The sequence below is a fragment of the Anas platyrhynchos genome, chromosome 5 (assembly GCF_047663525.1).
Source record: "Anas platyrhynchos isolate ZD024472 breed Pekin duck chromosome 5, IASCAAS_PekinDuck_T2T, whole genome shotgun sequence".
In the NCBI taxonomy this organism is placed as follows: domain Eukaryota; kingdom Metazoa; phylum Chordata; class Aves; order Anseriformes; family Anatidae; genus Anas; species Anas platyrhynchos.
Genome location: NC_092591.1, coordinates 58,846,330 through 58,858,969, shown reverse-complemented (window position 1 = coordinate 58,858,969; position 12,640 = coordinate 58,846,330). Strand labels below are relative to the sequence as shown.

Here is a 12,640-nt window from a genome sequence, read left to right as displayed (position 1 = left end):
GCGCCAGCGGCCCTCTCATTGGCTGCGCCGGGGTATAAGGGGCGGGGCTAGGGCGGCCGTTGAACGGCTGCCCGCGTGCCGCCGGGCTCCGGCCCCTCAGAGCAGCCCTCGTAACGGTCGGGGCACCGTGAGGCAGCCTGAGCTGAGGGGCCCCGGCTATATTATTTGTTATTTATACATATATAAATAAAAACACTGACTACATTTATACATATTACTCATCTCAATAGAAGCAGGCAAGAAGCCAAACTGAACTCCATGACATGCAAACTTGTAAGTATACAATGTTTCCACTTCATCATTTTTAATATTGAAGTAATACTAAAAAAATCACTTTGAAGTCTTGATTATTAAACTTTGGTTTTGCAGAATTCAACCTGTTGTGAGACCAGAGCTCATTCTGTGAGGAGCATGCCCTTGCTGGCTCTCCAGCACCGTTCAGGTTTGCCCTCTTTTATCCTTATGTGTCGCACCACAAGTTTGCACAGTAAGGGCACTCTAAGTTTGTTCATCGTATCCAAGTGAATAAACAATGGATTTCATTTTAAGCTGGGAGAGCTGGTCACAGCTAGATACCACACGCTCTTATGGCAAACACTTCTTGTTTCCTTGACAGAGTGGTAAAGCACTTAATGAGGTTGTTTGAAGAGTGGAAGTTCCTCCTGTTAAATTTTTTCAGGTAAAGAAGCCTTACACCCACAGAAAAAGGAATCTACTCAAACTGTAGTCAACCACTAGCCTTTGAAAATGAAAGGTGACACTGTCCTTCATTAAAAGGAAGTGGCAAACACAGATTTCTTTCTTGGGGGACAATGGGAACACATTAAAAAAATAGTTCTGACTCACAGGTGTCTGTTTCAACAGTTGCTATTAAAAGCCTAATAAAACCATGTAATACATAGATCAATGTGGATTTCTATGATATATTATTTTATTATTCCCTATTTTGTAAAGGTTCAATGCTAGACCTAGCACTGCCAAAATAGTGAGATAAATTTTACTGCCTAAGTACATTTTTTATTTTTTAAAAAATGCTTTATTTCAACAACTATGTGAAAATTAATGCTGTCAATCATACTGCAATGGATTTGCTGTGATCTTGAGAAAACTTAGACCTACAAAGACTCATTCAAATGGGAGGACACATACAAGAACACTACACCTTATGAGTGAAACAAGTTTAATGCACAGCGATCTGCCCATCCAGAAGTTTATAAGCTTCCCCGCCCCTGTATTTTCTTACTAATTCATCAGCAGACAGATTTCTGTCTTTGCCTCCGTGTTTTCCCCCAAGAGATCACAGCTATATCACACCAGTTTCTCCCTACCCTCTAATGCTATGAAGAGGTAAGAGACACTGGTGGGCAGGTGACAGCTACTGACTGGTCAGCCAGCTGTTGTCAAACACGAACTGGTATCACAGGGAATTAAAAAAAGCTATGCAACTTTTAGTATTACAATAACGTTACCATAAAATGCTTTCTTGAAGCACAGATTTACGCAGGTGAATAAAAATATATTTATTATTTTAATTATTTAAAATTGTGTATTTTCATATAGCCATTTTAAAGAATGACCTCTTGTTCAGCCAGTAAAGACATTTTAAGCCAGTGGCATTCCTCAGACAGGTAGTGGAAAGATCTGAGGATGAAAGTGCAATATGCTATATTCAGCTTCACCTTCCACTACATTTTCCCCAAATGAACCTTTGTAAAGTTGAAGGCAGGATGCACAAAAGAATGCCGGTTATAAAGTCATAATTAACATCATTCATCCTCCAAATTATTTAGGGCCAACTTAGTGCCATTTCTATATACGCGTGTAACAGTACCTTGTTCCAAAAGCAGTTCCCTGAAAAATAAAGAATAACAATATAGGGCTACATACAGAGACATGTACTGCTGCGGGTAAATTTCTTAAAGTGTGGTCTGTAGGGTGTGGCATAGGAGACTAAACAGTACCACTAAATGAAGTTTGATGATACATTCAGCTCTACTGTTGGCTTGGTATCTAAAAGTATTATGTGAAGTTGTACAGACAGAACAACAATTCTGTGATCTAGTTATGGTGATTAAAATTGAATTTAAGCTGTGCAACTGAGTCCTAATTTGTACAGTAGTATTAAGCTCTTTAGAACTGTTCCATGGAATGTTTATAGTGAGAAACAGCAAAAGAAAATTCTATTTTGATCTGATTTTGAAGTCGTATAGAAATGTTCCATCTGACTGCATCACAAGTAAGAAGATGACCTATATTGTTAAGGATTTACAAACTTCAGACTCATAGAAACCCTTGAAAACTTATATAAGAACCTTGGTGTTTAATTAGACATATACAGCAGAAACAGAGTATTTATATTCAACAGCTGCAATTTGGGCATGTCTCTTTGCTCAGGATCTGATTCACGCACTCATGTCAACTACAGGTTTGCTTGAGGATACAGATGATATAAGATAATGTGGGCTCTCCTATCTAGATCTTCTCTGATTAGGGGGAGAGAGACAGCAAAATTAGAACTTGAATCACAAAGTGAGAAACTGTTGAATCCATCTATGTATGCTAAGTGCTGTCTAGCTTTTTTCCATAATAAGTGTGGAAGTCGGACAGCCAGCCAGTGTATTTGGATGAGAGTGCACCTGTAACTTCCAGGCATTCTGGGCACAAATGAAGGAGATATAATTGCATACTAGACCTCACGGAGTATGAACTGACTGTATGACTGAGTCTTCTGGTATCGTTACTGAAAAGACAGAAGTTGGAAGACATCTTGCTTAAGAAGATGGAGGCATATTAAGAGAAAATACAGGGTGCTGTTGTATATAAGGCAGATCAATGCTTGGTTAAGGAATTTGGAAATGCTACACATTCTTAAAAGAAACAAAGGATAAAGTTTGTTTCAATTTCTTAAAACTTAAGACCCCAAATTTGCAAAATAAAAATATTCTAAAACCAAGAAATGGTCAATGTCCAAAATATTTTTTTTGTATTTTAAGTGCCAAAAATTAGAAAAGATTGACTTCTTGCTGAAAATTGACAGACCAAGAAACAGGCATTCTTGCAGAAGAATATTATCATAGTGCTTATTTTCATAAGAATTTAGATCCCAATTCTCTGAAAGATTAACACAGACTGCACATTTCACGTGCCAATCTAACATCTCATAAACAAATGTCAGACTATAGGCGACTCTAATATCAGATGTTTCTTCAGATTTCAATTGTCTTCCACGATATAAGCTTCTAAGCATATTTCAACACAGTTTAAATTTGCATATACATAAAATTTTATTGCCATGATCGCAAGGTTCTAGTGGATTCAGTCTTCATGGCTTTGTTTCTGAAAAAGCATAGCAAATAATGCTTACCATAAAAATTCAAATTAAATATTCCAGTTATTTAGAACAGTTACTCTTTTTTTCCCCACTTAAGTACTAACAATGCCTGTATTCATTGCAGTGTGCTGAAGCTGATGAAGAGGGAACATTTTAAACAGCAAGCCCTTAAAATGTTGCTCTATTTCATTCACAAATAATGAGATAAATTTCATATACATATGGTTCAAGCTCTCACATAAATATGTATGAAAAAGCAACAGCTTCAGTTACAGAAATCATTTTTTAAAGTCACAATTGCCATAACATTATTAAATCTCCCCAATTTCTTCACATGAAAATATAAAGCCTGTTATGTATTTTGACAGTGAAACTGTCCCAAGTCTCCCTTCAACCTTTTTTAATCTCAAATTTAAATACATAAATAGCTATTCATACAACGTTGGATTGCAAAAGGCTGTATTTGATACAAGATTTGACGCAGCAAATCTGTCTTATTAGTGAGTAAGGTGTTCTGTTATTTATATTAAAGAGCATGAGAGGTTTGCTTGGGGCTGAACTCCATGGGTTAGAGGAGACAGACTGCATCCTTTAGGATGCAGAGCAGGTTATTCACAAATTCACTCTGCTTAGTCTCAATTTCCCATTACATTTGCATTAAAAGAGATCATGTAGTAGCAGGTTCTGTGGGATATAGCGATGCCATCTTGCAACATTCAATCTAGGATGCCAGCCACATCTGCCCCACCATGGAGAAGCGACTTTCAGTTGCACAGCTTGGGCAAGAGTGTGATTTACTCCTGAAGCACAAAACTTCAGTTTGATACAGTGATGTGAAATCTGTAAGGATTCCACCCTTGCATGTTTGAAGAGACCAGAACAATAAACAAGTTCCCAAAACAGAAGCTTCTGGATGACTGAACGTTTGAATTGACAAAGCGTGCATTGTTCATGAGTGCAATCCTTCCATTCCTGGGCTGGAATACCAATGTGGCTAGAGGACAAAGTCAGGCAGCTCAATGGCAAATAAAGGGCAGGGAGGCAAGAGGCTGAGCCTGCACTAGTGAACACTGACCTCCGGTGGAACACGCTGCCCTCTGAATAGCAATCCACACACAGGGGCTGGAAAGGGAGCAAGTCAGAGCCAGAATTCCTTGAGACTGCTTACTTTAGGGAAGTATATGGGAGCAAAGAGTATTAGCAACGTGACCAGAAATGCAAGGACGTGACTCTGCTTCTCAATTTTGCTATTACTATTTTTTGTCTTAAATAGATTTTTCCACTTTTCCTCCTGCAGAAGTCTTCCGAGACATTCCAGATGATTATACATTATAACCAGAGATTGATTACAGCATACCTAAGTGTGCATAGCATGATCCTTGCAACACCATTTGGATAAGACTCCTCATAGAGCTGTGAAGATTCACTGTCATCTGCACACTAGAAGCCTGTGTGAGAAGAATAAGCAGTCTCAAGCATCATCAGACACAAATAACTGAAAGGCCAGAAGTTACCATCTGCCCAGCTGGGAGTTACCGTTTCTCAGGTAAGCTAGAGTAACTAACAATGTGAACTTGTGCACATTGCAAAACAAAAATGAATACATTTACTCATTTTACTACTGAAAGTGGCTTTAGGTAAATTCACAAAGGATTAGGGAGCTGGTCTCACCAGTTCATACAATTGTAGAGAACTGGAGGTCAAGCCAAGTAAGCAGTGATTTTCAGTTGAAGCATGGTAAGGTAGTAATTTACGCTGATCTGGCAGGGACAAGTTTCACAACCTTACTCCCAAAGCAAGCAGCAACTACTGGCACCAGCTTAATGGGACAGTAGGAGCACACAAAATAAGGGGGGAGGGAGAACTCTAAATAGATTTGCCAATCATAAGTGAGTTCATGATTTTGACCACTTGACTTTTTTATTTAATAGCTATGTACCAGTGATATCACTATTTACACCAAGCGTAAGGCTTGTGTTCAAGAGCAGAGGAGTGAGTTTATTTTTACACGTGAGTCTATAATTCACTTTTTATATTAATGTACAATGTGCAGCGACCACCAAACTCTATTATGTCATGTCTTGCCAGGTCCCCAGTTTAGGATGAGAAAACAGCCCTAGAAGCACTGCCTGCAGACAGCCTCGTTACCCCCACTAGAACTCAACAGAACTTGCAGAGTTCACATGGAAAAGAACATAACAATGCTTGGCAAAGTACTTTTTATTTTTTGGACCAGCTGATTCCAGAATTGCAATACTTCGATCTTCAGGGGTAAGTTTTCTCTTCAGTTTCTTTTGAGCAAAGTCCATTGACTGTGGTCAATGCACCTCTGCGGCTGTTTGAACAATCACTGGACCTTGCACTGAAGCAAATAAAAAACATTCTCTTACTCTCTCTTCTGTTACCAAAGTTTATGAATAGTAACTTCTATGTGGTGACCAGCAACAAAAAGCTAGGTTTCAGAATCCAAAGGTGCTTTACTCAGTGAGCACATTGAAATCCTTATTCTCCCAGAGCTTCAAACGAGTTACCAATTTGGACCTAACCACATGACAAAGCATTGATGCTTTAGTTTTTATTCACTTATCACACCATTTACTTTGTTGCTGCAGCAAAAATGTGATACATGAATAATGCACAGAGAAATCACATTAGTAGGCACCATAGTTGGAAAGGAGGAGGTTGACAAGCAACATAATTTTACTTAAAAGGTCTTGCTGTCACAAGCCCTGGAAGTTTTAGAACACTATGGCATGTACTCCCAATTACATAGTTTAATATTTCAAGCAACACATGTAGATCAAAAAAAAGTCAGTGACATAATCTGATAATAATTTGAACCAAAAACACCTACAAAAAAAAAAAAAAAAAACAAAAAACAGCAGCATTTTAAAGTAGAATCTTGCTTTGGGAAGCAGCTCTTACACACAGGACCATTATAGAAAACATTCCATCCCTTCAGACTCACTTTTTCCTACAAGCAAGTGGCTCAGAGGCCACTTACCATGTATCCACATCAATATGGGATTTCAGCCCTCTGTGTAGGAAAAATATTCATTAGAAATGGAGTAGTTCATTGTAACTGGGAAAAAAAAAACGAAAACCTTCTAGCACCACTTTTTCCCTATAGGTACATAGAGGTAGCGTTCTGGTTAAGCAAGAAGGAAACAAACAAAAACAGTATAGCTAAAAGGCACCTGAATCACAGAAGTCGTCTCTCTTTTACCCCAGTTTTCTGGTTCCTCATTTTTCACAACAGTTTAAGAACTGGCAGATACGCTGTGAAAATGAATGCAGAACATTTAGAACCAATAAATGCAATAACAAAAAAGTTCCTTAATTCATGGGATATAATGAAAAAGAAATGTATTTCTTTGCATTGAGATCAGAAAATGTCTAAGTTGCCATCTCTTTCCCAACAAACTAGCTTTCCAAGACTTAGTAGTTTAATAATAAATGACTGAGCATTATGAGTTTTTTGTTTAAAAGTGTTTTCACTTTAATGGGTTTAGTTAATAACATCATGAATGGTACAAAACTGTGTCCTTTTTCACATTTCCATACATTGTATTACGGACCACCTGAAAATCTGGACTAAGAACGCATAAAGTGTCTCTTATATAGCCCTAGCCTCTTTTTTTGCCATATGTAGAGAAGATATGCAGAAAACATGCATTTGTTAACAATGACATGTTAATATTAGCTTAAACAATAAGATATGGCAGAACGTGCACACTGTGATGCACAGGCATGTAACAGAGTAAGAGACCAAATGTCACGTGTTGGCAAAGAAAAAGAAATGACTGATGACACATTGACATTTTGCGACCATAGTTTTAGCTTTTCTGTTTTAAAATTGTTTTAAATAGTAGTAAATATTTAAATAATATTTAAAATATATTTCCCCTATGGACATCATTTACTTGGAAGACAGCCTGTAAGATTTGCCTTTTTAAAAAGTAGTATTTCATTTAGACAATATATGAATACATTACAGGTCATAGAAGACCCTAAAGTCCTTAGCCATTTTCAGAAAGTTTTTCAGTCCAATTTTGTCTCAGATGTTTTGCAAACAAGACTTTGGAAGTAGCATCTCAAAGAAAATCTGCCTTTAAGAGAAATACTGTTATGTCAATAAAAACAAACCCAATGTAAACAGGGATGCCATACTAAAGGAAATGACAGTGGAATTAAAAAAAAAAAAAACATAGTTCATCACACGATTAGTTTAATAAATTTCTCTTTTGCTAATTCATAGTCTAAAGAGGGTTTTATTCCTTCCTAGTGCATCTTCTCTTGCAGTCACGAGTGCTCAGTTTCCACTGTCAGATGTCAAAGAATAAGGACCTCACTGTTGCTTCAAGAAAAAGACAAAAGATTGAGGTGTGGGTGCAGAATTATCTAAAATGCAACAGAACAAAGCATTTGTGCAAAAAAGTAACTTGTACATTGACTTTTTTTCTAAGTTTGCTTCAGTATAAAAAGCCTTTTCAATCCCACTAACAAAACTTTATTTTCATTTATGATCCTTCACACACCTGAAAGTTCTATGCTTTTACTCACTGTAATTGGTAAACTAATAATCCAGCCACCATCTTTGTAGCTCAAGACAAAGATGGAAGCTCTATCACATCTTTAGTAGTCTGGGGTAGTTTCTTTTATTCAAGAAAAGTTTTTCCTATGTTCTACAGGCACAGCGCTTGTTTAACTGGTCCTGGGAATAAAACAGCCAAAAATAAGCCAGGCCACCCTCTATGGCAGTGCAGAGCATCCTGGCCCATTTTATTTAGATACTTGTTGCTAAAGTTTACCTTCCTTTTAAATATGGAGAAACTACTCCAAAAACCTTTTTTTTTTTTTCCTTTCAGTTTCTAAGGACTTGGATTAAAACAAGTAGCTTCCTAAAGCTACTTCTAGATTCAAAATTCTAAAGGATGTATAAAGTAGCAGTAGAGAAATCATTTAGAAAGTGTAAAGACCTCTCTCGGTTAGTTGCTTTGCAGTCGTATAAGGGAGGGATGTGAGACACAAAGTCTGATGGGTTCATTACTATACAATCAAGGAGCCAACTCTTGTTCCCTCAGTCTGCATCCTAACCATTTTTAAAGCTACAGGTTAGGAATTCCCAAACTGTGTTGTGTGTATCACTGAAAGGAAACAACAGAACTCCACCTGGGTGAAGAATATATATATACACGTATATATATATATTCCTCATGAGAGGAAATACCTCTCTTGAATCTACACAGCCAGGAACTACTGCTGCCAATCACCCCCATCAATAAGGAAATACACTAAGTAAATTTGGGAACTGCTACTATAGGTTACATAGTACACCAGGCACATTGCTACTACGTCTCCATTGTGCATATTTACATTAAAATGATTTTAGCTGATCACTACCGGTGGTAACTTTGCTTCATGTGCTAGCCACAAACTTTAGCTCCTGTGAGGTTCAACACAGTATGACTGAAACAATGGCAACTCTTCAACCCAGTGCCTACCCTTCTTTACTCTGAAAAAATGAATTAGCTTTATGATTGCTCTAACATTCTGCACATTCTTCCTAAGTAAAGTCCACATCGCTATCCTTGATTATAGTAGACACAACAGTAGCACAATGCATCTGTTAACGTGATAGTGACCTCCCTTTTTAAAGCAGAAACACCGTGAAGAGGCTTTAAAAAAGGCAGGGGCACGTATCGATTTCTGTTCACTGTAGTCTGCATACAAGTTGTAGAGGAGAATTATTGCTTTTAAAAGATGAAAAGCTTTGGAAACATGGTAAACATCCTCTAAGGTTCTAAAAACTAATCAGCTAAAATTCTGTACATGCTTTACTATTCAAACCTCTATTTGATTACTCAAGATCAAATCATTGCATTTTCACATCTATTCATTAAACTCTTTATAGTTCTAAGGTCTAATGAATATTTAACAACTAAATAGGATCAAAACAGATAACAGGAAAAAAAGTCACATGGCAATGAACATTATTTCATTTGGCCAATGAATAGTGAACCCTGCTTTCTTGGATGAAATTAAGGCACTAAGTGGCAGTGAACGGATAAAGGAATGATTTTTTTCCCTATGTTTTCTGAAAAAGAACAACATGGTTTTTATTTTTTATTTTAGGACCCCAGTGGAGTAAGTATCCATTCTGAATGACTCAGTAAGGCATTCTGTTGGCAAATTTTAAGAAAATGAGAAAATGTTCTCCTGGAGTAGAGCCCATTACATTCATTGTCTGAGTGTGACTAGTGGCACTACTAACTGTTAACAAACTGGAGGGACAAAAAAGCTACAAGATGTCTGAAGACTTGAAAGGCACCAAAAAGAGAACAGCTCTGCAACTGCCAGTTCTACAAACAACTATGTAAGCTGTGTTTAACACTGCATATAGTCTATTCAATCATCAATCTTTGTTGACAAAGATAAAGTGTAATAGCTCCTCATTTAAACTCTCAGTTAATCAAGTGCTAGTTTAGTAAGAAATTTATTTTTGCGTATCAGAAAATACTTGCAGTGTCTAACACAACTACACTTAAAGCAAAACTAGTCTAGTATGCATTATTCTGGTTAACACTGAAGCAAACCTGTATAAACAAAAGGGTTACCTCAAGATATATAGTTTACAATAAGAAATCAACATATAAATGAATAGGATTTACTGAAAACAATGGAAAGTGTATTACAAAGATACATGAAACAATTTTAACCACAATATTTTCTCTGTGAAAAATACAACTATTAGTGAGATAAAATGTACAATTGAATTTTTTTTCCCCAAAACAACAAAAACAAAACAAAACCGCAGTATAAAGGAAAATATTTTTTTTCTTCAAAACAGGGAAAATAGTTAAGGTCATTGTCTTTCATTACAATATAATTTGACACAAAAAAAGCAGTCATAGGATTGCACCAACTCCACGTTCAGTCTCCTGAACATGACAATAGTAAAAGGAGTCCATAAAGCATATTGACATTTCTGGATTTTATGATGGCAATATACGTTCGCAGAAACTGATGTCACTCCGGCTCTGTTCACAAAATGTACAAAACTAAATTTGGTGGCCAGACGTATGTAAAAGTTAGTTCACCCCAACACTGACTTTTCTGTTGCTTAGTCAGAGATGGAAAAACCTGTAGTATTTTAAGTGTTGTTATCTTTTTAGCAATAAAGAAAAAAGTATATGTAGTGCATGCTTTATCATTTGTCAAAAACATTTCTGAAAATAAAACTAAGTTATCCAATAGTTTACAAAATAGAAAATAATTCTTCAGGTTAAAAACTTGGTTAGGTTTATGTTTAGTTCCACCTCCAAAGGACCGATTTCATTGGCAGCATCACTTTTCCTCAGCAAGAGCCAAGGCACAAAGTTCCATAAAGAGAAATAAAAATGCCTACGAAGAAGAACGCAGTCTGGCATTATAAAAGAAATCAGAGCCTCTCTCTCAGCTTTCTGTTCCATCAGATTAGTGCCGTAGAAAAATGTGAGATTTGGAATACATTTTTGTTATGAGCATTTCTGCTGGACACGATTCAAAAGTTCACCAAACTTTTCAAAGAGATCCTCCACCCATTTGATATTTTTCATGCACAGCTGCACAATCTCTTCTTGTCCTAGATCCGCACTCTTCTTCTGAACAGAAGAAATCTATTTAAAAAAAAGAGAAAAGAGACATGCACGCACACATACACGTTAGGCTGCCAGTATTACAGATTTTTTGCTTTTACAATGCTCTACAGTTAAATAGCATTCTACTTTTGAAGAAACCCCCTACCAAAACTGCTTTTCTTATCATCTGAGCCAGAGCTTAACTCTTGTGTTTCTGCTACCTGGAATACGTCAACGTGAAATTTGCAGTAAAAAATAAACAAATGGGCATTCTGAGAAAAAAAGTAGCCCTTAGACCTGAGGGGTTACACAAGGCGATAGAATTTGTTTAATTTATTTGGAAAACAGTGAAGAATGCTTACCCCCATAGAAATTGGTTCCACACAAAACTTGTAAGCCTCATATCTGAATGTTCTAGGCCGAAGTGTCCATTAGGGGCAACGTATATGCTCAGAATGTCTTTTTGTTTGTCATAAGGAATTAATTAAAATAAAAGGAAGCTACAGTCCATGCTCATTTACCAAAAATGCAACAATTGCTCTATATTTAGACTCAATTCCCTCAGTGAATTCCCACAATGAATGCAAATATACAGCATAAGAAACCCAATACTTACCTCTTCTTTACATGTCAGATATATGTGATATTTGTAATGATGGAGTGAATGATACAAAGAATACAACTGTATTTTTTCTGGATCTACCGTAAACTCCTGCAAGAAGAACAGTTATTTCAGGTAACTGCATGTTATGTTTCAAGACAGAGACATAACAGATGTTTTTTTCTGTAAATATTTTTTTCTTTCCCTAACAGATCAGAAATGGAATACTTCATTCACATAATTGCTTTGATATATTTTGGTACACAGTAATTTATATTGTATCACAATTATCTCTTATCTCTATTTTCCCTACAAAATTATTTTGTTAAAACTTGTTTTGAGAATGCTTTCAATCCTTCTGAATGCACTGAATGCACTTTTGTAATCTTGCAGCAAGTTTAAGAAGCTGTTATTATGAGCTACACAGTGATTTTACCACAACTGCAATGTTAAAGGCAACACATTGTTGCTTCAGCAACAGTCCAGGAGGCCGACTGTCACGCAGAAACATGGCCTGAAGTTCACTTCTTGTTCTGGTGGTGACAGAAACAGAACGGGCTCTAGTAGGGCACTGCTGGTTGGCGTGCTACAACAGGTATGAAGCACAGCAACAGCAGAGCTCACCTCTCCCTTCCCATCCAACTACACATACCAGCTGCTGCCTGCATAAGGGAAGTAGCGTACTACTACTTCACCTTCCTGCAAACTCGAGTAGTTGCCACAGAAGTCTCCTGTATAGATATACTGGATAAGAGCATTTGGGTCTAAATACAGTAATTATGTGTAAACAAGACATGTGGTTCAAAAGAACTTAAATAGCAGAATCACTCTGAAATGTTTTATTATGTTTTGTGAAATATAATAAATGGAATATAACAACTGTGTTTCATAAATGAGCTAAACCAATGATTTAATATATAGCTTTAAATGTTGTTTTAATTTCTTTTTATTACAGAAAACGCATTTCATTCAAATATTTTTATATTTTGATGAATCTACAGAAGAAACTAATAAATGAAACTGTTTTATACAAATATGACTATCATATTAGAAGTCAGATGGTGGCACCAATAAACCTTCTGGACACTC

At 36.6% G+C, this 12,640-nt stretch overlaps 1 protein-coding gene and 1 long non-coding RNA gene across 8 annotated transcripts in view; one reads left to right on the top strand and one right to left on the bottom strand.

Moving 5' to 3' along the window:
- Nucleotides 1-58: 58 nt before the first annotated feature.
- LOC106017864 (uncharacterized) lies at nt 59-12,638 on the top strand. 4 transcript variants are annotated; one of them, XR_011809838.1, is made up of 7 exons: nt 59-273; nt 370-442; nt 617-679; nt 4,629-4,877; nt 5,263-5,341; nt 5,420-5,602; nt 11,945-12,638. It is a non-coding gene; the product is annotated as an uncharacterized lncRNA (long non-coding RNA). The 4 variants fall into 4 exon arrangements; XR_011809836.1 differs by lacking the exon at nt 11,945-12,638 and adding an exon at nt 9,467-9,526; XR_011809837.1 differs by lacking the exons at nt 617-679; nt 11,945-12,638 and adding an exon at nt 9,467-9,526.
- Nucleotides 4,626-12,640, bottom strand: part of QSER1 (glutamine and serine rich 1) — a 46,038-nt gene continuing 38,023 nt past the window's right edge. For all 4 annotated transcript variants that reach the window (XM_038180508.2, XM_072039216.1, XM_072039219.1 and 1 more), the window contains 2 exons: nt 11,567-11,662; nt 4,626-10,989 (listed from right to left, as the gene is read on the bottom strand). In XM_038180508.2, the coding sequence (XP_038036436.2) occupies nt 10,849-10,989; nt 11,567-11,662 (237 nt within the window). In that variant the 3' untranslated portion in view covers nt 4,626-10,848. The remainder of the gene's footprint in view (nt 10,990-11,566; nt 11,663-12,640) is intronic.